The sequence below is a fragment of the Hypomesus nipponensis genome, chromosome 17, assembly GCF_054491055.1.
Source record: "Hypomesus nipponensis isolate SF chromosome 17, ASM5449105v1, whole genome shotgun sequence".
Taxonomy (NCBI): domain Eukaryota; kingdom Metazoa; phylum Chordata; class Actinopteri; order Osmeriformes; family Osmeridae; genus Hypomesus; species Hypomesus nipponensis.
The window spans coordinates 20,035,001-20,048,129 of NC_140377.1; the positions used below are offsets into that span (position 1 = coordinate 20,035,001).

The 13,129-nt window shown below is 44.0% G+C and overlaps 1 protein-coding gene across 6 annotated transcripts in view; it reads right to left on the minus strand.

Moving 5' to 3' along the window:
- Positions 1-12,520, minus strand: part of nfixb (nuclear factor I/Xb) — a 111,950-nt gene extending 99,430 nt beyond the window's left edge. For 2 of the 6 annotated variants that reach the window (XM_084676856.1, XM_084676848.1), the window contains exons 1-2: positions 11,805-12,520; positions 6,627-6,710 (exon numbers count right to left, since the gene is read on the minus strand). In XM_084676856.1, coding sequence (XP_084532982.1) covers positions 6,627-6,710; positions 11,805-11,807 — 87 coding nt within the window. In that variant the 5' untranslated portion in view covers positions 11,808-12,520. Of the gene's footprint in view, positions 1-1,356; positions 1,393-3,371; positions 3,806-6,626; positions 6,711-11,804 lie in introns of those variants that run through there. The other 4 variants (XM_084676847.1, XM_084676850.1, XM_084676854.1 and 1 more) reach the window with 4 other exon arrangements.
- Positions 12,521-13,129: the final 609 nt, after the last annotated feature.

The following is a 13,129-nucleotide window of genomic DNA, read 5'->3' on the forward strand; positions in this document are numbered from 1 at the left end:
CAGGAGAGAGGGAGAGAGAGGGCGAGAGAGCACAGGCCTAAAGCAGGAGAGAGGGAGAGAGAGGACAAGAGAGGGCGAGAGAGCACAGGTCTAAAGCAGGAGAGAGGGCGAGAGAGGGAGAGAGAGGACAGGCTGAGAGCAGGCGAGAGGGAGAGAGGGGGGGTGAAGGCTGGAGAGAGAGGACAGTGAGAGAGGAGTCCGGGAGGGAGAGAAGGAAAGAAGAGGGTGTGCAGGAGAAAAGTTGGAAGGCCACATCACGTAATAAACGGATGTGTTCAGTGAGAACGTGGAGCATTAAGACTGCGTTGATAAGGGAGATTTCAATTGAAAACATTAATCCCAAACAAGGATCCCATTAATTCAATGGGATTTTCACACAAAACATTGCAACCCATTCCATTCTATGTGAACCGTGCATACTATTTTTACTCAAAACACTGCAAGACAAAACATCCTAATATGGGTTAGATAATGAAGTAGGAAAATATAATCTATTTTACTGGAGCAACATAACCTACCGCAATATAAATAGTCCCTTAGCTAATTAATGGAGAGGCACCCAATAAACTGACCTCAGTTCAACCTTGAACTCCCATTAAGGACCAAAAATGTATAGCTACAGATTAAATCTCAAAACATACACAATAAAAAAAATGATGTAGTTGCTTGATAATTAGGTACTCTCTAGATAAAGATTAGGTCATAGGCTAAAAGGCTATAACCATTCTAAAGCAGACATTAAAATTAAACTGCACAGTGAGCCAAGACAGAACAAATAACGTTATCCAACTTTCTCATTTCGAATATTAAATTAACAATTAAATTGGACTGTTCTTACTTCTGCAACGGCCGATAGTGGCCGAGAATTACACAGCCTTACGCACCATCGCAGGCTGCATATCTAATTAAGATATATAACAATTTCTCAGCTGTTTTGTCTCCCACCTACATGTTTCCGTTTTTTGGGAAGTATAACTCAAAAGATGTAAACCATTCCATGTATGTAGTATGCGTTACATGAGGAGACAAGAGGATAAAACATGAGGCCTATTTTAAACCAGTCGAAATGACTGCATACAGCATATTTTTCCACTTCGGGCCTAGTTCATCGTACTTGCCTATATTGTATGGAAAATGCATGTACAAGCGATGAATCAATTGGACTTGAACGTGAATTTAAATGGTAAGTTTAGTAAGTTCAAACCAAACTGAGACGATAATCATTTCTCCCTCTCTGAATAGAAGTCAAAAGACTGAGGTCAAATGACGACCTTTCATCTCTGCCTGAACAAACGCAACATTACATACATCAGAAATATAAAATATGTACCTATCAAATAAATAGTTCGGACTTACCACTAATGCATTGTTTAGAAGGTGAGTAGGGTAATACTTTAGAGTGGCGAGGGAGTTAGGGAGCGGGGGAGAGAAGGGCTCCCGCGCGCGGCCAGGGGTCACCGTCGGCGGGCAGGAGAGCAGAGGGAAGAGGATGTTAACATGACGTAAGAGAATATGAGTTAAGCACATTTTATTAGTTGCATAAAGTTATGGAACATAACGGATGATGAACAATAGTTTAAGCAAAGGCAAAGGGGAGATCAGAAATGAGTTCGGCCTGGGCGAGAATAAGAGCAGTCCGACTCGCATGCTTAAGGCTACCCGATTACTGCAACACTAACAACTAAAACATAAGTTGTTATTTTAATTAAGATCATAATAATACACTGAACTCAAACGAACGTTTTCATTAAATCGTATTTTCTGATCAATAACAATAAATCATCATTATTTACGTCGTGATTGTTACCATTATATTGCCAGAGCAGGTCTCGTCGTTGTACCCTAGGCCTATTATTATACTTTACCACTTCAAGACTATACCATGCTTCAGACTAATAATAAACGACTGAAAGTGTAGCCTATCTTAACCTCCCCTCAAACCTATCCGCAACTCCCCTCCATTACGCACTAGCTCGAACGTCTTACCACAGCTGCTTTCCAGCAAAGCTTTTATCGCCGTTAATAATTCATTCGATTGTTTACACGTGTTGCCATATTTGAGGTTCAAAGTAGTTTTCACATTTTTTACTGCAATTAAATAAACACAAATGTGCGCCTCACTGTCAGTCAGCGCTGCCCAGTGTGCGGTAGAGTCTCGAGCACAGGGGAATGCTGGATAGTCATTCTGAGAAAGGCGCGTGCAGGGAAAAGCGTTGAAGTTAGCCTATTTCTTTCTTTGTTGCACATCCAAAGATAGGAAGATAGAGAAAAATAGATGTAGAAATGTGCAATAATGATAGTTACAATGCGAAACTTAAGTGCAATCTTAAGATTGCCCAAAGTATTTTCAACCCATCTGCATGTGTGCAGCACTTGCGCAATGCTTGTTCTGTTCTCAATTAATGTTAATCAACAGGAAATATCTCTGGCTCGATGCAAACCTTGATTGTTAGGCTATAGCGTTCATTGAATTGTGTAAAACAATTACAACACGTGCAGAACTATAGTGTAGTCTACTACCAGCTTTACTTAGGCTACGTTGACCGTCAATTATAGGCCTACCTACAAATCAAACTAGGCCCGCTTCACTTCAACAAAAACAATCTGGGGGAAATGTTATTCAAATAACTTATATCACAAGTAGGCTATGTCAATCTCAAAGCTCTGTAAAAACAGTACAATATTGTACCCATTCAACTTTTTTTAATAGAAAGCAGACTTCACTACCCTGCCAGTGCCCAGAAACACACCCTGTCTCTGCCTCGTCAGAGGCAAGAGAGTCAAACGTTTAAATAAAATCATTGTAAAAACATAAATGAATTAAACATCACACAGCGCTTGCCTTGGCAGTCTACTGCCCTACACAGCCAAGGAATAAACAAGTTAGCTTTGGAAGAGGGATAGGCCGATCTCCAACAGTTGTAAGTTGCAGACCAGTAGGCCCTATATAGTGCCTTTTTTTTAAAGGCTGCGCGCACTCACTTACTGCCCCTTCTCACCGTCACCCGTTTCCGAGGCCAGCCGAGTGAAACTTTTAAGTAAGACTGTAATTTTAAACCCCAGTCCTCAGTCTCTACATTCGACTTTCTCCTCCTCTTCCTCCTCTCCCCATACTTTTATATCAAATAGATTCGGGTGAAGCGCCATTTTATCTCCAAATCCATGTGCAATGCAACGCACAAGTCCAGAGAGGGGAATTATAATCTGCAGTACAAAGCCTACAGAGTAGCTGTAATGCCCCCAAAAGGACACGAAAAATCGAAATAAACTCTAATGCAAAGCCTACAGAACAGTCCCAAAGGAAGATCAAATAGGCTATTCAATCCCGCGACACCGATAATAAGCAATGACAAAATAATAAGGACTTTTACCTGTGTCAAGCAGTACGGGGAGTACATGGTTATTTTTAGAAATCAAAATTGGAGAGCTTATTTAAGTTGGATGGAAGTTCGCTGTAGTGCTGCATTGCAATCGCTCGCAGTCCTGTTTCGATCCCTCCACGCTGTAGCTTACAGTAACCCCGCCTTGGAGTCTGAAAGTGAACGCTTGCACAAACTTCGGGGGGAAAAAAAGTTTTTTCTCCCACCCTCCCTCTCTCTTCTCGCGCACGGCACAGAACTATCGTTACAACGACATTTGTATACACGGTGGCAAGTGTTTTTGTTTTGTATCAAAAACGGCATTCGTACTTACTGCAGAAAACACGACACGGCTATTATAAATATTACGTAGTATAAAGTCGAGTGTGATTACTGTGAAGGTGTGTGGAAACTTATGCAACAAGGTGGCTTGTCTGTTCAAGTTTAGGTTGATGCCAGAATGAATCAATAGGCTACATTTTACTGTGAAGTTGTGGACAGTGTTTTTGCGGACCAAAAGCAGAGCGAGTCAACCAGAGACTTTAGACCTGTAATCACGACTAGAGAGCGAGCCGCCACGTTACCGTTGGCTCACCTGACATTTATAGATGTTGACTTGGGCAAAAAAGGGCAAATATGACGCCAGATGCAAAATATCAAAAACAAGTTGTTTTTGTGTGTGCACGTGTGGTACATAACATAAATATTATTCAAAAACATGGTGCGTGATTTACTGAAAACAATTATATTATATTTCTCTCTTAAACACAAGCACACACATAAGCACTCGGAGAAAGACTTGTGTACTTCACACAAAGTAATAAAAATAAACTTTTGGATGAAGTCCTGAGTGTGTTAGGGGTTTGGTGTGTGTGTGTGTGTGTGTGTGTGTGTGTGTGGTGGTGGAGGAGAACGAGGGAGGGTGTGGTGAAATCATTGTGGCGAAGTGGATCTGAAATTTGGATCTGACACTGGAGTCCCCCAGATTTATGAGGGCCTACTGCTTGTGCATTGACACCGCAGGTCTCTGCTCCAGAAACAAAGAGATGTGGGGGCTCTGTGTGGCCAATTACTGCACACAACCAACCAGAGGAGCCAAAGAAGGAGGGAGGAGAGAGACAGAGAGAGAGAGAGAGAGAGAAAGAGAGACAGAGAGAGAGAGAGACAGAGAGAGAGAGAGAGAGAAGAGAGAGAGAGAGAGAGAGAGAGAGAGAGAGAGAGAGAGAGAGAGTGAGAGAGAGAGAAAGAGAGACAGATAGAGAGAGAGAGAGAGAGAGAGAGAGAGAGACAGAGAGAGAGAGAGAGAGAGAGAGAGAAAGAGAGACAGATAGAGAGAGAAAGAGAGAGAGAGAGAAAGAGAGACAGATAGAGAGAGAGAGAGAGAGAGAGAGAGAGAGAGAGAGGATGGAGAGGGGGGGTGACAGACGAGCCACAGAGAGAAGTGTGCGGTCAGGGGTTTGTGTAGCCCACATAACCGTAACCTCCCTCCCCCGGCCGCACAAGGTCATAATATCAGCATTCCTTTCCGGCTGATTCCGTCTCTGAATATGCTGGGTGGAGGACTGATATGACCCAAGTTAGCTGGATCTAATGGCACTGATGGCTCTACTGGACTGTAATACATTCTGCTGATACATGTCAAAGTAACGACCCCCTGTAAGCGGCCACATACACATACACACACACGTACACACACATACACACACACGTACACCCCCCCCCCCCCCCCCCCCACTCTCAGTTCTGGAGGCATTAAATCTGGTACGCAGGACCACAAAAGTGAAAGGTTACAATGAGTGGTTTGAGAAAGGGATAAAGAAGAAAAAAAATCCCTTTCTCTCTTTTATAGAGTCGAGTTGAATTCGCCACACTCAAACACTCATCCACCGACGTCCCTCAAACGAGTCCCACATTTAGCGGTCTGTGTGAGTAAATCTCTCATTAAGCAACACATGCTAGAGCCATATGCTATGGTGGATGAGACTGTGGCTCTGCCTCTTCACACGCTCAAACATACATATTTGCTGTGCTTCCACCACTAAGAGTAGTAAACTCATTAGCTGGTTTGCTGCTGCGTACCGAGAATCCCTAACAAGAGTTATTTGTCTTATGTCCTGTGGTTAAAGACAGACATTTTTCCTAACGATGACAGCAGTCAGATCCTCTCGGGTGCCTCCTTGTCAAGTCCTTCCAATTTGTTCAGGATTGCAACATTGCAGCTCACATGAATTAGTTGCTGAGTACTGATATAAAACATTTGTGCTTCTTGGACTATGACTAGGCCTTACACAGGCCCCCTAGACCTGCTAGTTCAACGTTTTGGACTACAAATAAAGTATGTCAGAAGAGGATGGAAGAACAGGAAGAAGAAAGATATTCCTGTCAACAGAAGGTATCCTGCTATCCTACAAGACACACATGGTTTTCTTCCTATCATATCTCCAAGACCTCCCCATGAGGTGAGAGGACTGGGGTCTGCCTCCCCCCCTCCCCCCCCCCCTCCCCCCCCCCATGTTGTTCTTGAACTCACTGGCCCCAAAGTCCAATATGGCCGCTGCAACGCCCCTCCCCCTGAACTTCTCCACCAACCAGGATCCTCAATTACCTCGATTATGGTTCGTTTCTGTACCCCGAGACACATGATACACACTCTATAGCCGCCCAGACTCCCTCTCTCACAGAGACTTGGCATAAGGCTAGCTCGCTGGAAACAAAGAGCAGGGAGAGAGAGCTGGCTCCTAGCTCATTAACAATCACATGTTCAGTCATCCACAGACTCCCACAAACCTCCATCCTCGCTTCTTTCTTTTTATCACCGGTTCAGGCCCGATTGCTATAAATCCAATGCGCTCTCTGGGCGGAATTTAATGGTGTTGTTTTGTGTGTTTTTTTTTCATCTGTATGTCGTTTTTGGGAGGAGTTGGGGGGGAGGGGGGTGGCGAAGGTTAAGGAGTCAGCGAGTTGGGGTCTTTTTCGTTTTACTGAACTCGGCTTGCTGTGCATTTTCGTTCTAATTTTCATTCCCACGAGGCCCGGGCACTTCGGCAAACTTGCAAAGGGCCCTCGTTTTTTTTTCTTTTTCTTTAATGTGCGAGTGGAAATAATGATTGTAATGGTTTGCAGCTGAGAAACGGGGAGCTGTGAATGACATTATGATTGTGGTGCAATTACCAAGAGCATGAAACAAACCTTGAGTCAAAATAATGACTCAAATAACACATTTAATAATAATAATAATAATAATAATAATAATAATAATAAGCCTACCCTATAGGAATCTGAAACTACAAAGCACTCAGGCATCCCCGGTCCTCTGGAGGGGTCCTCGTTCACCAGGAAGGATTCGGTGGCCTGAAACAGAACAGACTAGTCATCCACAGTATCAACGCAGTAACAGCCCTGTAAATACGGGTCATTTCAAATGATATCAACAGGAATAAATACTGCTTTCATGACTTTTTAATGCACATGTTATTGTCACAATCATTGTAGAGCAGCTTCATTCTATTCCCATTGTGACGGTCGTAATTTTGTCAACCAGTTCTGATATTCTGACTATCTGTATCTGACTGTGGCAGTGTGACACACACACACACACACACACACACACACACACACACACACACACAGGCAAACAGATACAAAAGCCTCTCCAGTCTCTTGCTGACTCTCTCCTGTTTCACACTCAATGGCCATGGCGTTAAAACGTCCTTGATAAAATCCGATCATATCATAGCATTGTTTCCATTCGTCTTGGTATATTTGTGCTGTACTGTGGAGCCAGACAGCAGGGGCTGAAACCTGGGGTCCTGAATCCTCTCACTAAGCCGGGACGTGAAGGTGTTCCCTACACTTCGGGCGAAACCCTTTCCATCCTCTCACATGCACACGCATGAATTGAAAACACAGGAACGGCAGATGAATGCATGACCCCCCCCCCCCCCCCCCCACGCTCGCACGCGCGTGCGCCGACACACGCGCACCCCCGTGCTCACAAACGCTCACAGACCCAAACATAAACACACAACACTATAATAAGTCCCAGACTTTGGCTAACCAAACTGCGGCTAGAAGACACAGGCTATTCACATCCTCAGCAATGAGAGGTTAGAACTTTTGTCTTCTTTCTTTCCCTCTTAACAGTGAAAGGCCACCCGTTCGTGTGCGTCTGTATTTCTGTGCGGTGTGTGTGTGTGTGATTAGGATCTCTTTAGCTCGTGTGCGCGCACACACACACACAAACACACACACACAGTTTCCTTGTTCCATCTTAGCCCAGCGCTCCAAGCTTCAGTCCTCATGTCATGACTGCTTTAGCCTTGCTACGATGTGGTAACTTGGCTGAACAGAGCTAGATTGCAGGTCTTCCAAAAACAGGGTCACGGAATACTATGAAAATACTTTCTATGGCATTAGGCCTTGACTCAGCGCTCTGAGCTGTCGCCATTAATATCATGAAAACAACTTGAGCAAAACCATTTGAAACCGTTTGTCCCTCTAAATGCTGGCCTCTCTCCCTCTTTCTCTGCTCTCCAGCATTTAACAGCCCTTGGTTCAACTGCAAAATGTGCTCAACTCCGCTAATGAATATCTGCCTGTCCAGCGATTTTAGCCATGGAACTAGTCATGTTAATACTTCAGACTTACAGTCTTTAAAGCATAAAAATATCTGTAGAGAGATGCCCCTTTAACACTAATAAACAGTGTTTTAGATTTGAAGTACACGTTTACAGTAGGTGTGATAACACCTGACTGAATACATGGATAGTTACGAGCTGTGTGTGTGTATAGGTATCCGTGTGACTGTGTGTATATGCATTGCATGTGTGCGTTTGTTTGGGTATGTGCATTTCCATGTGGATTTGAATACATTCCAAATGCACACCTCTCTCTCTCTCTCTCTGTCTCTCTCTCCCTCTCTCTCCCTCTCTCTGTCTATTTCTCCACGGTACAGATTCTCTCCATACCAGATGAGGGGCATGGTTTGTTCGAGGCGGGAGCTGATTGTTTGATGTCGCTCCCCGTTGCACTGGCCCCCTTCTTCCTGTCTGTGTGTTTTTATGGAGCATGGTATCAATTATAAATGCCACCCTTTTCTATATATGAGTGGCATATGCCTGATCCATATGGCCTGCCTTGAGCAGAAATGGTCTCAAGGCCTCCCTTAATTAACACTTAAAAAGCAGGAGAAAAATATCCGTTTTTGATGACCTAGATTGAGTGACTTGCTCAATTCGAATCAGGTTGACCAAATCTATCAGCTGATTGATATAGGTTTTCTGCACAGTGCATACTCAATTGAGTATGTGGTGATGTGGACTGATGGTTTGAGCCAACCTCAAATGATATACATTTTTGGTGTACAGTATGATCTTCCTGTGTGGACGTCATATGGATATCATCCATCTCTGCACTAATCACCACCCTGCACATGGTCTTTGAAGGGAGGATGCTTTCTCATGGCACTGTATTCATGAGAACACGTACTATCTCACACACACACACACACACACACGGTACAAAAGCAACTGACCTGCCAACGTGTTATTTTTACTCGTCATTCATGATCGAGAAAGACAAAAGTCAGTCAGCTGTGTCTTGCTATCGCACTGCTACCCTCGACATGTACTGCTGGCAGTGCTGGATTCAAAATCACTGGTCTTCATCTGCTGTCTCTTGTGCCGTATTTGCTGCCTCTCCTTTGCTCCGCTCAGTGGCTAAGACCTCATTCTATACCCGGTAACAAGCTAACAAACCTGTGCACATGTGGCAAACACTTCAAAGACAAGGAATGAGGGGAGGAGGAAGTTGTTTGTTCAAAAATGTGGGGGGAAAAATATGAAAGGAGAAATTTACGTTGTGTGAGACCACGCCAGGGCCACCTTAGGGAGAAATGCTGGGAAAATGTGATATTTTACACCTGCATCTCAGGAGAAGAGGGGCAGGAGAGGGAGAGAACGGAGGGTAATTAGGAGTGTGTGCGTGTGTACGTATTTGGTTTGTGTGTGTGTGTGCTTGCGTGCGTGTGTTTGCAGGTGTTTGCATTAAGAATTTTAAATTGCTTATTGTTTTAAAAGCTCTTTCGGCTTCACCATTGGTGCTTTCATGCTTACATCCAATTGCTGAGTCTGGTATCTGATGCCAGGTCCTACTGATTGCCCGACCTCGTGGTGAATACTTCAAAAAATTATAAATAAATTGAAAATGCTTAGGCTGATACACTGATTAATGGCCTGCGAGGGATAATAGTTTTAATGAATAACAATATTGGCTCGGACACCTAATCAGAAACCCGGACCAAGCCAACCACGTAAATACTCCTATTGTTAGAAACATTCTTTCAAATTAAACAAGGTGGGCAGGAGACACCTATTCGGTTCCAAACTAAACAGATTAAAATGACTCACTTAAGACTTGGTATGCAGTCTGTAGTGTGCTGAGACCGACATGTTGTCGACTAGGTGTGAGGTCGATGTGTTCTACTTCATCGAGAGAGCGTCATTATTGGGATCTGCCTTCTCACTGAGAAGGAGCTGCTGGTCCGAGGGTGGAAGGTCATCAGGTTTTGCCTTGGGATCAAACCCAGGTCTGGATCCAAGAAGCATGAGGATCTATCATTGGATTAAGAGGGACTCTTTTTCTTGTGGTCCGACGGCAACCAGGAGAACATGGTTCCGAACCAGCTCTGCTATGTTCACCCTTCCTAACTGCGAGAAGACCATTCAGAACTTCTCTCTGCTTCCTTTCCATCAGTCTGGTCATCGCTACAATCTGTAGGATGCAGGCCACTTTATCACAGACTATTGACGGGCGTATAGAAAAGATGGAAGGAGGTTCACATCTATATTCTGATGACATCACCCGCAGGGATATCCAGCAGCAGGAGAGAAGGCAACAGACTGGAAACAGACTGTTTGATTACATGCAGAATATGTAAGAACGTATAAGCGATACACACACACATTGCAGAAGCGCAAACAAACCCAGCTTTACGCACGTATGCACACAGAAACACACACACACACACATGATAACAACCAGGTTGAAAAGAATGCTCAAGTCTGACCCAAACCAACCTCATCAAAACAAACTAAATTGTGTATGAATACAAAAAAAGAAGGGCAAGTTAAGAATTAGACACAATCCTGATGCTGTACTGGTGGAAAAGGAGCTGAGCCAGAGGGAGGGGAGATCATTCTGATTGACACATGTCAACTCCTCGTTTCCTGAGGAAGGATTCAGCTGACATGGAGAAAACGACAAGCAGACTCTCTGAACTTTCCTTAAAAAGAGGTGATTTGCTAAGTAGCTGAATAGCAAATCACTCTAATCCCACATGAGGCCTGTCCTGAATTTGGTATTTAATATTATTTTACTGATGAGCTAGCCTACTTGGACCAGTGCCATGTCAGAATGCAAGTAAACAAATAATTATTCACACGAAATAATCGCAATTAATTAACCTCTCCAAAAACATTGCTTTCCTAGTTTACCTACATTCATATCTATGGTAGTAATCAGTTTCGTAATTGGAAATTAGTCAAACTTCTTACCCTAGTTACTTGATTAGTTGTAGTTTTAGAACAATGTTTCAATGTATAGGGTATAGGCTACTAGGCCTTAAAACTGGCCCAAGACTTATGCCAGTGTCTGAAATGGAAAATTCGGGTGGAATCCATAAAAAGCCCATTGGACTGGATTATTCGTTTATTTTAATATGTTACTATTTGTTCCTTTATGTCCAGCACGACAGGAGTCTTGAGTCTTGGGGAACTAGAATAATGCGTAATTACGCACAATCCATACGCGAAACAAAACCACGAGCTGCAAGGGCAAAAATGATCAATGTCCTCGTTCAACAACTTATGTCGTGTAATAGCCAATTCTGTTTTGTTTAAAACAAACGTACAATATTGGCAACATCTCAGCTACTAGTCCTAGTCTGTCTTTGCACAATCGGTGTCTTACACGCTTGTGAAACGCTGAGAGCAGTGCTGCACTTAGTAAATAAGAAGGCACGAGGGGGATGACCGCGAGCTACCCATGATGACTGGCAGCGGGCGCCCTATGGAATGGTGGAAAGTTCACTTTGTGTAAAGTTAGGAAACGAAAATATATTGTATAGGGTTCCTGAAGGCTTTTGAATTCGGCATATGCATATTACGAGGCAAACGTCGATTCTGCTTAGAGCTACACACAGGGTCAGATATTACTTAGGAAGCCCAAATACTGCTTTAGAGACGTTCCTCTACAAACTTCGGACAATATTAAAATGATAGCAAATAGGCTTCCACAAAACTTCGATAACCTTAGAGATAGTAAATACTGCTTTTGTACTATAAGCAATAGCAATTCACTTTCTATTCGTGTTTAAGTTAAATAAAGTTGTTCAGCCAAAGCCGGAGATTCATAGATGGGTAAATTATTGATTTACACAGCACGTACCATTGTGGAGCAGGGAAAAGAGCCAACAGTCTCAAAGACCCATTTTCCTTTCAAAAAAGTTCAGCTTCCAAAAGAGGCGAGAGAGAGAGAGAGAAAGAGAGAGAGAGAGAGAGAGAGAGAGAGAGAGAGAGAGAGAGAGAGAGAGAGAGAGAGGGGGAGAGAGGGAGAGGGGGGGAGAACCGCTCCGTTTCTTCTGATTCTTCTGATACCGGAAGCAAAATATCCCTCTTATGGTACGACCCGTGGCCCGGAGAACATTTCATATATTGTGGCTAACTCTTCTCCACAACCGGGAAACGGATTATCCAAGGCGAACGGTTCTTATTTTTTTTTCATTCGGGGAGTTTATGTTTGCCGTCAACACATGTTAATTCCATGAAAACAACACAGTCCTCCTCGGTGTCAATACTGTGAACGTGCTGCGGTCGCTTGTCGGCGTGCCGTCCTTAGCTGTCCCCGCTGCCCAATGTCCTGCGAAGCAGCGCCGTTCGCGGTGTGACAGTCTTGTCAGCGCCCGAGTTAAAAAAGCAGAAGTCTCGCAATGCAAGGGCACCGAGAGTAAGTAGTCTCTGCTTACGCGCTCACAAATCAGCTGTTGCTCCTTGGTGCCTCAAATGGACTATGTAGCGCTGAAGCTTACCAATCCTCTGCTTCTCGTAATTAAAAAGCCGGTATTCCCTTTGGTTCCTATTCACCTGTTCTCCAGTGGCCGGAGAAACTCGGGGCGAAAAAGGAGCCTGCAACTGCCACAACTATGGAGGTTTGCCACATCAGAGTTTTCGAGACTTTACCATCATGAAATGCCAGCCTGGTGACTCGCGAGCACGCGCACACGTATAAGTCTAAAACTAATAACGAGAAGAGGAACGTTTGTGTAGTTGCACTGGTTGTCAAGAATAGTCTAAACAAATTCAAAGCTAAAAAAGAGGAAAGTGCTGAAACTGTCCAATAGCGCGTCGCGAGACGCAGCAGTGGATCGCGGCCGGGGAAGCGCGAGGGCTGGTGAATTATTAATAACCGGAGCGGTTCACAGTCTGTCGTGTTCAGTGAGTAACCGGGGCGGCAGCTGGGGGTTTAGAGGCATTAAATACGGGCTCAGAGTAAACCATGGACGGCATGGGATTAGTAGCCTCTCACCCGCAACAGTGGAGGCAGAGCGGGATGCAGAAAGGGAGGGGTGAGGAGGTAGCCTAGTAGCCGTTGATAAACAACAAAATTATAATTTAAACAGTGCAATGTAAACTACGCGTGTGCAAACCATTTCATTTAAATCGGGGTTAGGTAACATGTTATGATCCAATAAAAATACGAAAGATAGACAGGAA